The following is a 20,575-nucleotide window of genomic DNA, read 5'->3' on the forward strand; positions in this document are numbered from 1 at the left end:
CTATCTATGATCACTTAAAAGGTGGAACGACTGGAGCTACCCCACTCCCGCCTCCTGTACCACCCCACCCCTAAAGCCCCACTTTTCCTCCTCCAATATACTTTTCTGTGCCTTCCTCCACCCAAGTCCGCTCTCCACGCTCGGCCACTCGGCGAACTGGATCAGCTGTATCTGGGAAAGGAAGGAGGGGGTGGAAAAAAAAAAAAAAAAAAAAAAAAGAAGGACCTGCGTCCTGGACGAGCTAGTGCGAGCCGAGCGCCGCTCGCGCCGTCGCCCGCTTTGCACGGTGCCCGCAGATGGCTCGCTCCGGCCCCGGCGCGGCGATCCCGTCGCCCCGAAGCGGTGGCAGGGCGGGGGCAGGGGGGTGGGGGTGGGGGGTGGAGGCCGGGGATGGAGGCGCGGGGGAGGGGGGAGCGCAGGGGGGCCCCCCTCTCCCCTCCTCTCTTCCCAGCCCCTCCACCCCCACCCCTTTTATATTTTTTTTTCCTCCCAAGTTCTCTTGCCTCGCTATCCCCCCTTGAATCCGAAGGCGCCTCGCGATTGGGTGCTGGGGCCGGGTACGTCAGTCAGACTGTGACGTGCAGTCTTCCTGTTTCCTTCAGCTGTGTCTTAAAGTAAATCTTGTTGTGGAGCGGAGCCCTCAGCCGAGGGAGCGCTCTGAAATAATACACCATTGCAGCCGGGGAAGCGCAGCGGCGCAAAGAGCTCTGGCCGGGCCGCCCGCGCCCGCTCCCGCGCCCGCGCCCGCGCCCGCTCCCGCTCCCGCTCCCGCGCCCGCTCCGCCCGGCTCGCTCCGCTCGGCTCCGCGCGCTCCTCTCTCCTTCCCTCCTTTCTCTCTCCCCTCTCGGCTCCGCTCCTCCCCGCTCTCCTCCTGCCTCGCCTCTCCTCTCCCCTCCCACCCTTCCCTCCGTCCCCTCGCCCCTGCTCGCCCCGCTCGCCCCGCTCGCCCCGCTCGCGCACACTCACCGGCCCCGCTCCAATTATCACATTCATCACCCGCAAGACACCGCCGCGTGTGTGCGCGCGCGTGTCCTCCTCTCCCTGCCGGCAAAACCACGCTGGGTCCCACTGCCTTCTGCAACCGCGTAAGTATCCTCGCTCCCTCTGGCCAGTCCCCTCCCCTTTTCCAGAATCACTTGTCCTGGCTTGTTCTTGAATGGGAAGGGGGAGAAGAAGAAAAAAAAAAAAAAAAAGAAAGAAAGAAAGAAAGAAAGAAAGAAAGAAAGAAAGAAAGAAAGAAAGAAAGAAAGAAAGAAAGAAAGAAAAGAAAGAAAGAAAGAAAAGAAAAAAGAGACTCTCCCAAAGAGACTCCCATTACTCATACCCGTGTAAACATTTTTTTTTTTTCCAGGAGAAAATGCTGTTATTTAAATGAATCCTAATAAAATAGCCTCTAAACAGTTTCTAAGCAGGAGCCTCCGTGGAACTCAGCGCTCCGCTCCTCCCAGTTCCTAAGAGTAAGTGATCCGCTTGGCTTTTATTTCTTTCTCTTTCCTGCTGGTGGCTGGGGTGGTGGTGGCGGTGGTGGCGGTGGCGGTGGTGGCGGTGGCGGTGGCGGTGATGGTGGGAGGGGAGGGGGGAGGCTGATAGCGCTGGACTTGTCGCTGATCTTGTCACCTTTTGTGTACTGTTGCTGCGCTGTGAGGAGGCGACTGCCCTCCTTTCCTTCTTTCTCTTGCCCTCTCTTCTCGGGAGAGAGGGACCGCGAGGGGGACCGGGTCGCTTTTTGTTCGCCTGGATCCCCGCTTTCCGCCGAGCCTCCTCGCTCCCGTCTCCCCGGGGTTAAAACTCCCGTGCTAAGTCCCCTGGTCCTTTCTCTTTGTCTTGTTTATTATAGCTGCCTTTCTTCCAGGCTCTTCCAATTTGCTTGTCATTTGCATACCTTTCACTTCTCCTTTTTAACCCCGGCGGAGGGCTGGCTGGGGAGGAGGGAGGAGGGGGAGAGGGAAGAGGAGGAGGAGGAGGAGGAGGAGGAGGAGGAGGAGGAGGAGGAGGAGGAGGAGGGCGCTCTGTTACTTTTCCTCGCAAAACGCTGTGGAAGCCGAAATGTTGAAATCGGGGTTGGAGCGGTGGAGAGATGGTCCCGGGAAACCCAGCGCGGCGCCCCTCTCCCGAGCTCGGAGGAACCAGGGCTAGGTCAAGTGGAGTTGGGTAAGGCGGCGGCGGGAGCCCCCGGAGGTGGCGTGGTGCAGGGATGGGGCCCGAGCGCCGCAGGGATGGGGCCCGGGCGGTCGCGGGGCGGGCGGGGGTAGGGGATGTTCTTGGGCTGCGGATCTGCGAGGCCAAGACTCTCGCAGTCCCCGCTGGCTGGCGGGCGGGCTGGCGGGCTGGCTGGCTGGCGGTGCTGTCGGGCTGCGCGGATCTGCTCTTGTCTGGGTGGTACCTGCAGCTCTGCCCCGGTTCGGAGGACTGGGGCCGCAGGAGATCAGAGGTGAGGGTAATTGTTACCGGGGAGAATGGTGAGGAGGGTGGGAAGAGCTGCTGTCCTGGCCCAAAGGGCCGAGGAGGAGGACGGGGAGGGGGGGGCGTTGGAGGGGAGACATCACCCAAAGTCCAGTTTAGCAAGTTGTTGGTGCTTCTGGCGGGCAAGCCGCTCACTCCTGCTAAGACTGAACGTCGGTGGAAAGTGTGGATTGGAGTTGGTTTGGGGGGGGGGGGGATGAGGGGGGGGATGTGTGTGGAAGGGCGGGAGGGAGGGGAGGTAACGGGGCAGTCGCTTTCGAGAGAGAGACTCACACGTCTCCCGCCACTTCTCAGCTTTTTTCGGAAGTTGAGAGTCCTCCAGGCTGGCAGAGAAGGAGAAGGGGTTGGGCGATCGTCTTAAATAGCCCAAAGAGGCAGGTTGGAGTGTGGAACTGCTGTTCTTGGCAATCCAGAACCCTACTCCGCCTGGGGGAAGGCTGGGAACTCACCTGCTTGTTTTTATTTTTCCAAGAAGGTCTGTGTTGTCTCCTTGAGCTTATAAAAACAGTGCAAGCACAGGATGGCCTTCTCTCAAAGTCAAGGCTAGAAGTGTCTTCTCTTGTTCTCTCTCCCTCTCTGTCTCTTCCTCTCCCCCCCTTCCCTCTCCCCCTTCCTCCCACCCTCCTTCCCGCCCACCTATAATCTCCCTTACAAAAAAAAAAAAATAATTTCCTTTCCTAAACTAGGTAGGCAGAGGTCTATTAGTAGAGTGCTGTGCATGGGCAGGGCCTGACAGGTGTGTTGTGTCAAGAAAGACAGGTGCAAATTTCCTCTGTGTCTGTGTGTGTCTGTACAGTTCCAGACCACAATGCGCACTCCGGGGTTGCAGACGTTTATGAATTTATGGGTGCCCTGGTTAATAGGATTGTCCGGACTAAAGGGAACTGGGCTGTTGTTATGTTTTGAGCCCTGCCATGTGAGTTCTTTGCTTGGGGGTGGGGGGCGAGTTGGTTTGTGTTTGTTTATTTTTCTTAAGGATGTTGGCAGGCTGCTGCTGAGGCTGTGTCTCAGACTTGGGCTGCCAGGCGGCTGCCAGTACCCCCACTTCAGGCAGCAGGTGGAGGGAGATTGACTTTCCCTTTGCTTCCCTCTCTACTTTATGCCTATCTCCCAGGTCTGCGGTGCCGAAGGGGGGTGGGTGAGAGCGTCTTTTGTGTGCGTGTGTGTTTTGGGCAGCCATGGGTGGTGTGTGTAACTGCCAAGAATACCAAAGTCATTTGAAAGTGTTACTGTTGTTAAAGCTTATCTTTTTAGCGTGCTTTCTCCCTGCCCAGAAAGAATAGGTATGTGCATAAACTCTTTCAAGTCGTATGTTAAATACTCTCATAAAGTAGAATGAGCCTGTCATTGTACCAGACATGTGCCAGATGTCCTAGTTATTACTTTGATGGAGAAGGAAAATCTCAAGTACGTGAGAGGTAACTGCGCTTTTCTGTTTGATGCGTGATGCAGGCAGTGGGCTCTGTGAGGAGTTTCTTGCAAGAACTTCTGAGTATTTTCAGAATAAAATGGGCTGTGTGTGGTGAGGAGGGAAAAGAGGAGCATTTGGGTTAATGTGTCCATATGCTACAACATGGACTTGTCCATATAATGGCAAAATAGGGGAAGGTAAGGGCTGTGGCTTGATGGTTGAGGGAAGATACTGAGAATTCAATGTAAGCACTGTAGCTGGATTATTCAAACTTGACCTTTTAAGTTTTTCTTTAAACAGGCGACTTCTTGTGTCACATAGAAATAGGTTAGATGGAGGATGGTTTTGTTGGTTGGTTCTGCCGTTTGGGTGATGATCATTGTTTCATGAAAAGGAGATAGCATGTGTATTTACTCTTTAGACTTACACATCAAAGTCCCTCCCCCAATACTTTCCTTGGATGTTTTCGAAGTTCTTTCGTGTCATCTATGGACATGTCTATTTGCTTTATTTTTAATAGGGGTTATCTGCGCCTGGTACTTATTGATATTTTATGTGTCCATTATGCAGAATTCTGTTCAGTTTAATCACCACCTTGTGGGAAAAAAAGTCATGCATACGTAACATGCATCTTTGTTCTCACTTTATTCATTTCCTAGCATGGTTTCTCTATAAGTAGCACTTGCGATCTTAAAGCGTAAGCTAGCTGCCAGGGTTGCTCTTTATTTGTTCAAAGTGCAAATAGTCCCCCTTTTTAAAAAAAAAAAAAAAAGAATTTCTTATATCATTTCAGGGATTGTCTTGCATTTTCATCTATTAATGTAAGGAATTTTAGGTTTAGGTTTAACAAAGAAATTATAAAATGTTACTGGTTTTACAATATGAAGATGGATTGTGTGTGATGTATCATTATTATTGGATTCTAATTAAGTACCTGTATAAACCAGAAAGGACATATACATAAGAATTTCTCAAACCTTATTGCCTAGTGTACTCTAGAGCTTCCAAGGACATTTAGAGTATTTTAGTTTCTACAAAAAGAAAAAAGCGTGTTTTTTCTTGAGATCATTTCTCTCATTTACTAATTTGGTGAATTATTGCTTTTTAGATAAGTACAGATAAATATTTTCAGCATGCCTCAGAAAATAGTGTGTTCGTTTTACAGGTGAAAAATGTAGGGAATTTTTGATAGGATGGAGGAATTTTCAGTGAAATGATTGTGATTTGAGAACTCTATTGTGATAGGAAATTTCGAAGCCTGATAGAAGATTTGACAATACAATCTTAGTTCATTGAAGATTTAACTTGTGTCAAGTGGCTTCTTCAAGCTAAACATAAAACGCTTTTTTAACCTTACAATAAGCAGAAACATCTCTGAAGGAGAAGTTGCTAATTAGCAGACATGAACTCTGGAATATAGTGAAGAGGGCAGCTTAGTGATTTGGTGGAGGAGAGGACCTCAATCAAATCATCTGATTGTTTTTTTTCCCCTTTGAGTTACTGATTTTCAGATGGGCTTAAAATGTTCTTTGTTAGTTATATTCCACTTGAAATTTCATAACCAGGTTGACCCAAGTAGATTCGAGGCCCATTCAAAGGTGGCTTTCTATAAGAACTAAAGTGTAGGCTTGAGCAATTTCTTCAAATAATTTTATCAACAAAGACAGATAATCTAAGTAATCCAAACAGGAAACCATGCCAACCTTACACTCCCCCTGTCTCATAAAAGATTTGTCTGAACTATTTGGATAATTACCATAATGAACACTTCTTTGTCCAGAATCTGGATTCCAGATAGATACGTAAAAGTTGTACTCCCCTCCCCCAAATAACTTCTCTATTAAAGTAGAGCACTTAACCACTTTCTACTTCACGATGCAGTGTTCCTTTGAAATTCTTCCCTGAAAATTCTTTTCTAACATTAACTCACCAGGTTTCTTCGGATTCTCCATGTTAAATTACACAACAGACGTCAGATAATTCAGGTTTTAATGAATCTTTTGGAGTAGTTAAAATCTGACTTGATTTTACCTGGATATGTGTCCTTACATTTTTCTGAGAGGAATCTGCTATGTCAAGATATTCATCGTATAGGAATTATTAAAGCATCGGTGTAGTAAAATACCAAATGGTATGACAAAATATTTAATAATAAAAATATTCCATGTGAATTTTAATATTAAAGAGGAGTTTACAGGAGTAGAATATGCGTATCCAAACAATAATACATTTGGGTTCAAATTCTGTATCAGTATTTTTTTCTGCGTACTTGCTGATATTAATGTTCACAAGTGCTGATCAAAAGGTTTCCTGCTGCCTGGTTAAACTCAAAATTAATGTTAAAATTAAAATACAATAAGAGTCAATAGTAATTGTAGTTGAAACATTGTGGCAGTACATATGTTGAGAAATAAAGGAATTTCTACAAATCTTAACGGGCCAAGATGGTATGAGTGATAAAGTCAGTCAGTCCATAGCATCTCTAAATTCTGAATTGGGAAATTCATGGAAGCGCCTTTAAAAGTGTTTTCAAGTGATTTAATTTCTATTGCAGACATTTAACAAAACATTTTCTTCTGTGGTCAGTATGTTCACGTATAGATCTTGTTTATGAATCAAGATGCTAATGAAGTATTACGTCAAACAGTTACAATTACCTAATGTCGTCAAACAGTTACAATTACCTAATGTCGTCTCTTGCCTCCATGAGTTATGATTCCAGTGTGTACTACTACCATACCTTTAGTTCTAAGTTTAGGCCTTAGCTATGTGGAGAGATATATTTATTTGTGCCTACTGATATAGTGCCTTGTCTTAGTGGAATATATAATTTTTCCTATTTGTTTTGTCCTGTTTGTTACATCTTCGCTGGACATTTTACAAGACCTAAAAATATTTAAATTCTCTTAGCCCAAAACAGAAGGCAAGTCATTATCTAATCCAAAAATCCTGACTGGGTAAAAAAAGGGATTGCAAAAACCAGGTTAGTTTGGTGAATTTGAAGGAAGTTGCAAGATATTTTGTTCTTGAAAGACCCCAAAGCATGTCGAATTAACACTGTCCACTGAAGATGAGAGTATCATGTCTTTCCACCTTAGGAAGAGCACAGCCCTCTTCCTGGCTTGGGCATGAAGCAGGGATGCAGCTGTTGATACCTAGGCTAGATGAGAGGAAGTGCAGTTGACGCAGAGGTAAATGGCAGTTGGGAAAGGAAGGATGCCTGGGGATGACCTTGTGCTCATCTCTTACACCAGCCTGTCATTTCTGAGCCTCTGTTTCAGAGATGCTCTTTCCCTAGCAAGGACGGGTAGGAGGAAAATCCAGATGGGGTGTTCAGATGAACAGAGGAAGAAAAAAGACTGCAGAAAGTTTGTTCACCGTTTTGATTGGAGACTCATGTGCCTTTCAGGTGATATTAAAGAGGAAAGGATTTGCACACAAAAAGGAAAGAGGTAAAAAATTTTTAATAATGGCAATGAACTCTATTTTTGGAAAGCTGAGATACACACACCAAAGTCCTCCTTGCAAAGACCTACCCCCAGTGTGCAAGTCTTTCTAGGCTTTGAAATAATTCATCCCTTTTCTTGTTTGTCTCGGTCTTTTTCTTTTTCTCATCTGATCGCTATACCTGATTTATCAGATCTAATGTGTCAGTGAAATATTTGTCATTGCATTTGATATTCCTGAACACAGTTTTATTATTGATGTGTTGAGGGTTCAAAATCATTCTGAAACCAATTTTGAACCCAGTGTTGAAGTTCTTAAGATCTGTTTCCATTCTGACTTCAGGAAATTTTATCCTGAGGCGTACAAAAAGTATTTTATTTTTAAGTATACAAAAAATATAAAGAAGCATCATATTGCTTGCATAATACTCTAAAACAGGCTTTTTTATTTTTTTTTTTTTTTTTTTTTTTTTTTTTTTTTTTTTTTTTTTTTTTTTTTTTTTTTTCTTTTTTTTTTTTTTATTGGTGTTCAATTTACTAACATACAGAATAACACCCAGTGCCCGTCACCCATTCACCCCCACCCCCCGCCCTCCTCCCCTTCTACCACCCCTAGTTCGTTTCCCAGAGTTAGCAGTCTTTACGTTCTGTCTCCCTTTCTGATATTTCCCACACAATTCTTCTCCCTTCCCTTATTTTCCCTTTCACTATTATTTATATTCCCCAAATGAATGAGAACATATGATGTTTGTCCTTCTCCAACTGACTTACTTCACTCAGCATAATACCCTCCAGTTCCATCCACGTTGAAGCAAATGGTGGGTATTTGTCATTTCTAATAGCTGAGTAATATTCCATTGTATACATAAACCACATCTTCTTTATCCATTCATCTTTCGTTGGACACCGAGGCTCCTTCCACAGTTTGGCTATAGTGGCCATTGCTGCTAGAAACATCGGGGTGCAGGTGTCCTGGCGTAAAACAGGCTTTTTTAAAAAAAAAAAACGTTGTATCTTCACGTAGAAACCAGGAACAAGGAATGCAGGATGAAATCTTTGTTGCTTGAAAAAAAAAAAAATTAAAAACCCACACATTGTCATCTAAGCATTGAGCATTTTCTTGATTTTTACAGGTTATTTCATGCTGAAATTATGCCTATTTGCATGGATAGTCATTCTTTAAAACTAGCCACAGATGCAGTCCTAGGGAGCACGTAGATGTTTTTACAGGTGAACCGAAAGAGATGGGAGCTGTTCCAAACACTCTGCACGCTGCCTTTGGCAATAGACCCTGTTATTGTGAAGATGTGCTCTGTTAAGCAAACGTGAAGTTTAATATGAGATAAACCCTGTGTGAAAAAAATATTTTCATTTTCTTCATAAAATGTTAATTGTAAGCAAAAAGATACGACATCTTAGATTTATACAGAATTTGGGGTTAGTATCACTAGGTAATAAGTCACAAAATATGTCAAGTGCCTTTTATAACATGCAAGGAAAGCTATTCTTTTCATATTGTGTCCTCAAGAAACAATGGAAGTTCATATGCAGAGACGATATTTCTCTTTATCGTGTATTTTGATTAATGCTGTTTCCTTCTTTATTTATCTTTTTTTCCCCTTTAATTTGGCATAAGAAATACGATTCACAAACAGTGTATGTTAAAGTTTCCTTAGGCATTGGAACAGATTTTGGCAGATCTGAATAGAAGAAAACTGATACTGAAGATGTATTTATCCTTGCCTAACTCAATTTATTGTTCCACATTTTGATTTCTAAAACGTGACAATTCCCTTCTTTTGCAGTGAGTCCAACTTTGTAATAATTTATCAAAAGGACATCATGAAAATGTATAAATATTCTTACACTTGTGTTAAAATATAGCAACAGATACCATTTTCAAATGTGATTTTACTAATAAAAATGCATATCTATGCTAAATAAGCAGACTTGTAAAATGAGTATTTGTGCATTTATTTCAATGTTAAATTGACCATTTATATTGGAAAGATGCTGATGGGGGTGTTCTCCTTCCCATTTCACATATGACAAAAGTAGTTTAAAAATCTGTGAAAAGGGGGGGGAGTGTTAAGTATTTGCATTTATTTTCAAGTCTTCTTCCATTAAGAGCATTAAAATCACCGTAAGTTTAATTCAGAAATGGAATTTTTCCTCCAAATTTCACACAGCCTCAAATTTTAACCTTATTTCTTAAGTATAGACCACTTTCATCTTCTTTTGTAATATGAATCTCAGTACCCAAAATTTAATCAATTGGTTGTCAGAGGCTGTGTTCTTATAATCTACCGTTTCTTCTGAAGATAAACAGTATCATTTTAGGCATTTGTGAAAGAGAATCATATTACTGGTGCTTAAGCAGTTTTTGCTTTTTTTTTTTTTTTAATCTTAATCCATCTTAAACCAGTGGAGCAGAAATATTTAAAAATGTTTCATTTCAAGCAGAGTGCATAATAAATTGCAATAATTGTAATGTGCCATAAATCCCAGAGCCTATGCATTTTGCATTTGATTCAGGATTGAGGTCAGGAAATTTGGAGAAATTTAAAGAAAATGATTCATCAGTCCTTTTGTTCTGTTGGCCAGGGTCCCGGGATTCTTGAGCTGTGCCCAGCTGACGAGCTTTTGAAGATGGCACAATAACTGTCCAGTGATGCCTGACCATGACAGCACAGCCCTCTTAAGCCGGCAAACCAAGAGGAGAAGAGTTGACATTGGAGTGAAAAGGACGGTAGGGACAGCATCTGCATTTTTTGCTAAGGCAAGAGCAACGTTTTTTAGTGCCATGAATCCCCAAGGTTCTGAGCAGGATGTTGAGTATTCAGTGGTGCAGCATGCAGATGGGGAAAAGTCAAATGTACTCCGCAAGCTGCTGAAGAGGGCGAACTCGTATGAAGATGCCATGATGCCTTTTCCAGGAGCAACCATAATTTCCCAGCTGTTGAAAAATAACATGAACAAAAATGGTGGCACGGAGCCCAGTTTCCAAGCCAGCGGTCTCTCTAGTACAGGCTCCGAAGTACATCAGGAGGATATATGCAGCAACTCTTCAAGAGACAGCCCCCCAGAGTGTCTTTCCCCTTTTGGCAGGCCTACTATGAGCCAGTTTGATATGGATCGCTTATGTGATGAGCACCTGAGAGCAAAGCGCGCCCGGGTTGAGAATATCATTCGGGGTATGAGCCATTCCCCCAGTGTGGCATTAAGGGGCAATGAAAATGAAAGAGAGATGGCCCCGCAGTCTGTGAGTCCCCGAGAAAGTTACAGAGAAAACAAACGCAAGCAGAAGCTGCCCCAGCAGCAGCAACAGAGTTTCCAGCAGCTGGTTTCAGCCCGAAAAGAACAGAAGCGAGAGGAGCGCCGACAGCTGAAGCAGCAGCTGGAGGACATGCAGAAACAGCTGCGCCAGCTGCAGGAGAAGTTCTACCAAATCTATGACAGCACCGATTCTGAAAATGATGAAGATGGGAACCTGTCTGAAGACAGCATGCGCTCGGAGATCCTGGACGCCAGGGCGCAGGACTCCGTGGGCCGGTCAGATAACGAGATGTGCGAGCTGGACCCAGGGCAGTTCATCGACCGAGCCCGAGCCCTGATCAGGGAGCAGGAGCTGGCTGAAAACAAGCCGAAACGAGAAGGCAACAACAAAGAAAGAGATCACGGGCCAAACTCCTTACAACCAGAAGGCAAACATTTGGCCGAGACCTTGAAGCAGGAACTGAACACTGCCATGTCGCAAGTTGTGGACACTGTGGTCAAAGTCTTTTCCGCCAAACCCTCCCGCCAGGTTCCTCAGGTCTTCCCGCCTCTCCAGATTCCCCAGGCCCGATTTGCAGTCAACGGGGAAAACCACAATTTCCACACCGCCAACCAGCGCCTGCAGTGCTTTGGCGACGTCATCATTCCGAACCCCCTGGACACCTTTGGCAACGTGCAGATGCCCAGTTCCACAGACCAGACGGAAGCGCTGCCCCTGGTTGTCCGCAAAAACTCCTCCGACCAGTCCGCCTCCGGCCCCCCCGCCGGCGGCCACCACCAGCCCCTGCACCAGTCGCCTCTCTCTGCCACCGCGGGCTTCACCACGTCCACCTTCCGCCACCCCTTCCCCCTTCCCTTGATGGCCTACCCATTTCAGAGTCCATTAGGTGCTCCCTCCGGCTCCTTCTCGGGAAAAGACAGAGCCTCTCCTGAATCCTTAGACTTAACTAGGGAGACAACGAGTCTGAGGACCAAGATGTCATCCCACCACCTGAGCCACCATCCTTGTTCACCAGCACACCCACCCAGCACCGCAGAAGGGCTCTCCCTGTCACTCATCAAGTCCGAGTGTGGCGATCTTCAAGACATGTCCGAAATCTCACCTTATTCGGGAAGTGCAATATCCTTTTATTTTCCCCCTCGAGGAAAACAAAACAAAAAGAGGCTTCCCCAAAGGTCAGGTTTCCACAATATATAGAATAATGTAGACTAGTATCTTCTTAGGAATGCAATCTTTCCTATTATCCGGAGTAATAGGCTTTCATCAACACACGTGTGGCACTTCTGCTCGCACAAAAGCTTCACGGGAAACCCACATCTTTGCAACTTTCACAAGTTGTTAATTGCCTCGAAGAGCTGGGATTTAATATGTGCTTTTTCAGCAGTGCTTTTTCTGCTATTCTTCCTGTATATTCTCTCTCTCTCTCTCTCTCTCTCTTTAGGATTAGATTCAGAGATGGACAAAAATCTCATTGTCATATTGAATTCTATCCGATTTTTTAGGGTATTAAGTTTTATAATGGAGCCAAGAGAAAAGTCAGTTTTGAGATCCTTAAGATTCCATAAGAAGAATTCTCCCTTTAAACCATCTGCAAGGCTCCTGGGCTGTGTAAAGAAGACCTGATTAAATCTTATGAAGAGCACTTTACTGGTGGGAGGCTTGGGTGGGAGAAACTGAACATGGGGGCAGTGAGGGTGGAAAGAGATTCTCTTTAATCTTTAAGTGAGACATGGTTTGTTGTGGTTGTTTCTTTAAGGAAATATACAGGTACTGATTTATTCAGACGACATTGGTCTCTCTCTCTCTCTCTCTCTCTCTCTCTCTCTCTCTCTCTCGTTCACCCAAGGTCTGTTCTTTGGGTCTGGTGCAGCTGCCTCTATGCATGATTAACCTCTGTTCAGCCATACACAGAAATCTTTTGTCCTAACATACACAAAGCAAATTATTTTGGAAAGCGAGAGAGCACAATTAAATATAAAACTCAGCTGTATTCGACGTAAAAATGGCTCTTTTTTATGACTCTTTTATATTTTGAACCTGACTTTTAGGTAGAGATGCCAGTTGTATTTTTTATTAGACTTGTCCTGAACTCCAGTTATTTTTAACTGACTTTTTTTTTCTCTGTAAATTGCTCCTTTCAGTAAATTTTTAAAAATCTTGTGGTTGTTGGTGTTTTGGGGTCATAGAATAGTAGCATTTGGGGGCAGGTAGAGGCAGGTTTCTTTTATAATCAATTGCCAGATGGACATAAAATTTAGTAATTAAGTTGGCTGTTGCTAAATTGAGGATTTTGAGCAATTGTCCTGATGACTAGAGATTGACATTTTAGTATCTAAGCCCACTCCAGAGGCTGCCACGTAAGTGCAAAGTCCCAGCTATGATGGAAATATATTTTTTTCTATGTGGGGAAGGCCATCCTTCTAACCAGCTCTGAGGACGGTAGTGAAGATTTCTGATAAGGTGAATGAGAGCCACAAGTATGAGACCCACTTGGGGCAGTTAAACACAGTCTCTTTCCACAGTGAGAAAGAAGAGAATAATGTCATGCGAGGAAGGAAGATAAAGATGTTGAGGACTTGGATATATAAATAGAAATTGGGTCTTGGTTTGGTTGCTGATTTAACTTCCACCTTTCAAAGACCTAAAATTTAAACTACCAGCCATGAATCAAAGCTGCACCAAGCACCGTGCCTTGCACATTGTAAACAGTTAACAAACATTGGTCAAAATGATTGCCGTATAATGTTGGTGATGAGAAAGGCCAAGCAAGAAGATGGCAGTGCCTGGAATGGTTTTCTATCGTTGGCAGAAAGAGCATCTGAGGTGCACACAAGGCTGAGGTCCAGCGCTAGCCCCTCTTGCTCTCATACATCTCTTACTTCATTTTGAAGGCAGTAGTCATGATGGTGGGTTGTTTTCTCTCTCTCTCGCTCTCTCTCTCTCTCTCTCTCTCTCTCACACACACACACACACACAGAGGGAGAGAGAGAAAGAGAGAGAGGAAAGGAACATACCTATTTCAAGAAATATTTCAAACCAGGTTTCAAAGTCCCATACGTGCCAACTAAACTCTTTAACCAGTTTTTTTTTTTTTTTACTAGACTTTTCATTGTAATTGGATCATTTTGCCTCTGACTTTTTTTTTTTTTTTTTAAGTAAGTTGGGTCTTCTAGGAAAAAAAATCTTTTAGATTGCTTTAAGTGTTGGCTACATTCATTGTCTCAGGCTCTCTAAATCCCCTGAGGAATTTAGAGGATTTGAATTGAAAGAAGTTCCTTTTATTTCTATACATATCAAAGGCTTTAAGGAGAATATAGTTGCTTCTTCAGCTGAATAACTTCCCTCTGCTACCAATATAAGAGTCTGTTGAACAGGATGGCTTGCAAACACCTGTGTTCATATGAAATGCTGCTTACCCCTGGAGCTGTTTCTTTCATGGAGCTAAATAATTTTGGCTTCTTGTTGCAGTTAATGATTACATCTCCCACCTTCTGGCTTTCTATCTTCTTGTTTCTTTCTCCTCCATCATGCTGTACTTTTAACCATTTATCTCATTGATACCTTCTTTCTCAGGAAGAAGATAGGCCAGCAACCCTTTCTATAATCCCCACGATTCTGAAGCCAATGAGAATCTGAGTGTTTTTTTGGGAGACTCGGCCCATTTTTCTTTTCTCCTGTCTCCATCTTTGTATGGCAGTTGTTGTTGCCTTGATTTACCTGATGGCATGCAGCAAAATTGCCAAGCTTTTAGTTTAAAGAATGCTCTGGGAATCCTGGGGAGTGGTGTCTACTTCAGTTTTAGGTGTGTAAGGGCCATCTTTGAGCCCTGAAGCACAGTTCTTCCTAGGAAAAAATTCAATAGACCTGAGTAGAAATGGGATGAAATCATACCTCTATGATGATCATTATGTTTTACTTTGTAGTCATGGCTTTCCAAATAGTAATGAATAATTTCTTAAGGAATGATTCTTTCCCGCTTCAAAGGGCATCATCCGCTTCTTTGAACAAAGTAGCCAAGATAAGAACTATTAAGAATACCAGCTTATCAGATAAATCCATTCTAAATTCAGCACATTAGGCATATATAATCTATATAAAAGCGCTACCTCGTTATCCTTTCTAATAGGAAGTAGTGAGTGTGTGCATGTTTGGAAGCAATGTCAGTGCACCTGCTCCAAGAACTCACATCTTGGATATATATATATATATATATATATATATATATATATATATATATATAGTATCTTTGCAAATGAATCTATTTAATCAAATATTAAGTTTTATTCAAATTCCAAAAGAAACAGCCAGCCAATTGTTTTTCTTCATGATGTTCCTTGTCATTCATCCTCTTTGCATCTCAAGAAAAATAGCCTTGTTTGGGCCTCAGACATTTGCATGCACCCAGTTAAAGCGCAAGAGTAGTATTATGAGCCATTAAGATGTGCAGGTAAGGAAACTGAGCTCAGTTTCCTGTGATAGCCAATATTCCCTACCTGACTTTTAGGGGAAACGCTGAAAACACAAGTTTAGAAAGGAAAATTGTTTGGTAATTTGAAACTAAAATCCAACGGGAACATATGGATTAAAAATGAATTTCTGATATGTGAAATAGTCCATAGACATTTTTAGAAGCCTTATGGGGCCATATTAATTGTATTAGTTGTAATAGCTACGGGGAAAACATTTATATTAAAGACCGAGAGACTCTTGGTTCCTACCCCGCCCACAAAAAAAAATTACTAAGCGAATTCTTTTTATTTTCTATAAGTGACACATCTTACGCGTTCAACTTCTTACTGGAGTAACAACTGGCTTTAGCACCTTCATGAAATGAGACAGTCTAGACCTTTTCTCCCCATTTGAGGGAGAGAAATCCTCTCAGAAACAGCAAATCAGAGCCTAAGGAGGCCGCGAAAATTCTTTGGGTTTCAAAGCCTTTTAGAAAATGTGAGTAAGGAGCCCCAATCCAATTTGGTTGGAACTGCAGCTGGTAAAATCTCTAGCCACAATTTGGAGTTCAATTGGAGGGAAAAGAAAAAAGAAAAAGAAAGAAAAAGAAAAAAGAATTCCCTTCCTCCAGGCCTCACAATGTGTTCTTGCATTTGCCTTTTTGCCACCTCTGCTCCTCCCCTGCCACTGCTGTGTAGGTAAGGTTATATTGTGCTGGGTAAACAGACAACACTCAGATTCTCAGGTTGTTTGAACACCGCTTCAGGTTCAGCTGCAGTACCCTACTTCTCTGATCTTTTATATTCCTGAGCAGATGTCTTTCATTAATTTATGGATTTATCATCTTTTCTTTTTTTCCCTTTTTCTTCTTCTTTCTTTTTTTTTTTTTTTTTTTACACCTGGCAGCTGTCTCAAGTTTCAGTAGTTATTGTCTATTTTGCATTACACATAGAATTGAATGTCATCTGTCTTCACAAAGCTATGGCTAAGAGAATTGAGGCAAAGCCACATGAGCTGCCGGGACAGATCTTGTTTGCGTTCCATCCCCCTCGCCCCACCCCCCCTTACCTCCTTAATATTTATTTGTGCTCATTTTCTTTCCTGGCCTTGAATGGAGCTTAGCTCGTGTTCAGTACAGCTGTATGTTTACTGAATCTATTCCATCATGAGTCATTGTGCGTGTGTAAGTATCCTGGAAACAGCTAGTGCTTTCTTGGAAGAACAGTTGCTTTTCAGCACAAGCACTTAAAAGGGAAATTAACCAATTGGTCAGTTCAGATTTATTTTGAGGAGGAAAAAAAAGGATTATCTAACTGTTGGCTTTTAAATGTTTCATTAGCTATTTTTAATAGTTTATTAGAAACATATATTTTATGGGAATTTTATCTTAATTACACGATGAGCAGGAGATAGAGATTTATTCTGTGTTCCGTTTCAACTGATCAATTCTAAGTATTACCAACAGGAAACATTTTAAAGCAAAACGGACTTGAGACACTGGAATTAGAATAATTTTTTTCATGAAGTAAAAAAGCCTCCAAATCCTGATCAAAATAAGATGGAGAGTTTGTTTTTGTTTTTGTTTTTTAAATAAAAAGAACTAAAACATCGAAGCATAATGTTAAGCATATTGAAAGCGTCAGGAAGTTCTGGTAGCTGTATCTCTGAGAACCACAGCAAAACAAGGTGTTTTGTAGGAGACCACATTTTTGACAATTTGGTATTTTCCCCTGATAATAATTCAGTGTGCAAGGTTGTTTTTTAATCTGGGCATCTGAAGAAAAGATTAGAACCCAGATCTGAGAACGTCTGCTGAAGTTTAGACTTGCCTGAAAACTCTTATCACGAGGCAAGACGAGACAGCTTGCCACTATTATTTCACTTACCCATTTGGACAGATGGTCCTGAAGTGTGCCGGGCTCCTTTAGTCTTCTCTACCAGTCTAATGGAGGTTACTGGAGGGCCTTTCAGCTCTTTCCTTGGCACAAGAAGTATGTCAGTCATAAATTATCGTCTTTGTGATCATTAAGGATCTGAAACAAAAACACAAGTTCAGTTAAGCTGCTTTGGCTTACAGATAGAAAATCGAAATTTCTTCCTTCAGTGTGTATTCTCCGTGGTGGGGGTGTGGGAGGGGGTCTGGGGGAGGCACAAGGTTTAATTTTTCTAATTACAAACCAAGGTGATCTTTTAAACATTGCACGATGTTAAAGGGAATGCTAATTGATCAAATCCTCAGCAGAATATTTGGTTAAACACCCTGCTGTAAGTAGTCAAGAGCTTATCAGTATTAATTTGATTACGCTTCTCTACTAACTTCCTGGTTCTCGCTCTTCCTAAGATTGGTCACGCTGCTCTTGATGGAGGTCATTTAGAAACGTTGACTTTTCCTAAAATGCGTGTATTTGTTTGACCTTTTTTCGCCAGGTGTGGCATTTTTGTTGCGTGGTAAAATGTGTGTGTGCGTGTGCACGCATGTGTGTGCACACGCGCACACACACACAAGTGCAGATTTTCTTTTCTTCCTTATTTTTCTCATACTCTCTTTTAAGAGAAAATCCTTAGAGAAGCTTCTAGGAAGGACCCTTAATTGACCTTGTGGGGGACCACATTGATTTTCTCCACGTGCATCTTCATTTCTGATAAATTATAAAGCCATTAATTTGCTGCGGAAATGGCAGGGCCAGGCTGTAGCACAGATGTGACCAGAGCCATCCCAGCTCTGAGTCTGCTGAGGAGTGCCAAGAATCTGGGGGAGAATCAGGAAGCCTGGATTGTTATGGTGAGCCTCACATTCTCTTGGGAACTGTTTTAGTTGCTGCTGTTTACAGATCTAAAAGGTAATGATGTTTCCAGATAAATAGGCCTTCTTATTTTGGGTAAGTGGCCATTTATTGATCTGCTAACCCACATTTATTGATTTGTTAGCCCCAACTACTGTGCCACTCTCAAAGGAGTTAACTATAAATCCAGGAGAGGCAAATTGTATTTGGTTTTGGATCGTTGCTTTAACAAAAGCGACACCCCCTCCCTGCGCTCTCTGTGCCAAAACTACCCCTCCTAACTTTTAGCTATTATTTAAAAGGAAACAATTAAAAGGATATAATAATAAAATAGGAAGAAAGTGAGTCAAGATGCTCCATTAGATTAGCGCTAAAAGGTAAACTATGAAGCTTGGCTAACAGTGTTCAAAATAATGCATTTTATATTTTCCCGCACATTAGGATAATAATTTGATGTAAACTGCAGAGTGTGGAGAGAAGAACAAACAGAACTGTAATTGCGAAGAAGAAAAATAACTCTTACGATAAGAGTTGTATGATACGTGTTGGGTGCATTTGTCTCCTTAGCAACAAGTGAACGTATAGGTAACATCAGGATCTCAAACGGGGGGAATGCTTTGCCATCCTCACCACGGAGTAGCCAAGATTCTGCGACCACATTGTACATCCTCACCATCACTCTTGGCAAATTCTGACAAGCAATGGTCATTTTGAGCAAGCGGCAGCAAGGTAGTGATGGATTCTGTGGCCAGTGCCATTTACCTTCCACAATTCCCCGGGCTGCTTGATGGGCCTCCAGATTCTTTGGGGGAGTGGTGGGTGGTGGATATTTGTGTTTAAAGAAATTTTTTTCCTTAACCAAATGCCTCCTACATGCAGGAAGGATTGTCACCCAATCACTTGAAAAAAGCAAAGCTCATGTTCTTTTATACCCGTTATCCCAGCTCAAATATGCTGAAGACCTACTTCTCCGATGTGAAGGTAAGGACATCTTTCTTTTGTGATTTTTCAATTTCTTTGCATGTGGTAGTGATTTGAACTCTTGGAAGTTAGTGGACATGAGTGTAAAATCAATCCATTGATACACCTGTGTTCTAATTGATTTAATGCGCTCAATCTTTTTGTTTAAAGCCGTGCCAGGCAAAGATGCCCCCTAAGACCAGAAGGCTGGTACCAAGTCACGTGCATTTCCAGTGTGAGCCAGCAGTCCTAGCCTCTGTCTTTATATGTCTTAGTAACTTCTTGGAAGAAATTTCAGCCGACCCCGGAGGGGTGTGCTCTAGAGAATGGGTTTTTTTTTTCCCCTCCCCTCAGCAACAGTAAATTGTTTCTGTTTTGGTTTCTGTTGGTTTCCCCATATTTGTGCTTATGAAAGCAAACTCTAGCACCTCTTTTTCCCCCTGTCGAAAGGCGCGTACATTGAAATTCTCTATGCAGTAGCTGCTTAAAAACAAAAGTGATGATTGTCTCTTATTTACAACTTAATTTGTTGTTGATGTAGAGTACACTGAGCATAAGGAGAATGAATAAAGTGACAGATTCAGGACACATTATTCAAATGAGGATATGAAAGCTGTCGGCCTACAGCTGCAGCCTCCCTCATTCTACAGAATATGGGGACCTCCTGGTTCTGTGTGTGTGTGGATGTGTGTGCGCACGTCTGTGTCTGTGTGTGGGTTTTAAGTGATTGTTTGCAACAACTTGATGTTGTGTTAATCATCTGCAACTTTTTAAAACATAGATTGGGTTTTGATGATGATAATCACATGCATGGTATCATTATCCGAGGAACTTGATAAACATTACATTAGCTGAGATTAGTTTATTAGGCTTGGGTGCTTTCCCCCCCACCCCCTGCTGCCCACCCCCATATGTACAAGTTCTTATTTCTGCCACGGAGAACTCGGGAGCTGCCAAAACATGCTTGTTGCTCCAGCGCTCCCTCCATGCCGTGCCCAATGGCCAGTTGCTATATTGGCCCCCTTTTGCAGGCCAACTCATTTTAGTTTCCTTCACTGATGTTTTATTTGGCCTTATAAGAAAAGTTCTGTTTTCCCTCCTGTTTGCTTTTGAATTGTGTATCAACTTCAGCCTTTTATCTTTCTCCTTCCCTGGCTGAGCTCCTTAAGTGGAAGGCATGTTTTCTCCCCACTTAGGGCCAACATACGGGGCAGGATGGGAAGGCACAGAGAGGCAGTAATTTGAACGGCTGGTTGAGAATCATTAAAGTGCAGAAAAGGCCGAGTGACACAGTATAGGCCAGGAAAAGGGGTTGGACTTTGTGGGGAGACCATCTGAAACAGACACCAGGGAAGGAATTTGTCAACTGGTGGAAGACTGGACAGCTTCTGGAGCCTCGTTCTTTTGGGGTTGGGGTTAGGGTGGGGGTTCCTTTCAACACTCTAGTTCCAGGAAGAAGGGGAGAACGTGGAGGAGAGGGAGAAAGTGTTACCGTGCACGTGTGTGTGTGCGCGCGCGCGTCTAGGTGCCCATGTTACCTCCTCCACTCCTCTTTAGGGCAATGATCTGCAGTGTTGTGATATAATAATGAGAATACCTTATGTTATTTAGATAGTGCTTTTCATCAGAAGGAGGCCAAAGAGCTTTACAGACCTCATACACAGGGGTCTCTCACCTACCATTGAAATGCAGCCACTTGGGAGGATAGAAAGCAGCAGCCATTCTGAGCCAGCAACACTGTCCAACTGTAGATGTAAATATTAGAAACATTTGTTGGGTGGGGGGG

The 20,575-nt window shown here is 43.1% G+C and overlaps 1 protein-coding gene across 7 annotated transcripts in view; it reads left to right on the forward strand.

The window, feature by feature from the left end:
• Positions 1-895: 895 nt before the first annotated feature.
• The window catches only part of PROX1 (prospero homeobox 1), a 53,770-nt gene continuing 34,090 nt past the window's right edge, over positions 896-20,575 (forward strand). For 2 of the 7 annotated variants that reach the window (XM_038542125.1, XM_038542132.1), the window contains exons 1-4: positions 896-1,085; positions 1,352-1,457; positions 9,925-11,716; positions 18,703-18,810. In XM_038542125.1, the coding sequence (XP_038398053.1) occupies positions 9,992-11,716; positions 18,703-18,810 (1,833 nt within the window). In that variant the 5' untranslated portion in view covers positions 896-1,085; positions 1,352-1,457; positions 9,925-9,991. Of the gene's footprint in view, positions 1,086-1,351; positions 1,458-1,998; positions 2,152-2,300; positions 2,432-7,283; positions 7,327-9,924; positions 11,717-18,702; positions 18,811-20,575 lie in introns of those variants that run through there. The other 5 variants (XM_038542126.1, XM_038542131.1, XM_038542128.1 and 2 more) reach the window with 5 other exon arrangements.

The sequence above is a fragment of the Canis lupus genome, chromosome 7, assembly GCF_011100685.1.
Source record: "Canis lupus familiaris isolate Mischka breed German Shepherd chromosome 7, alternate assembly UU_Cfam_GSD_1.0, whole genome shotgun sequence".
Taxonomy (NCBI): Eukaryota; Metazoa; Chordata; class Mammalia; order Carnivora; family Canidae; genus Canis; species Canis lupus.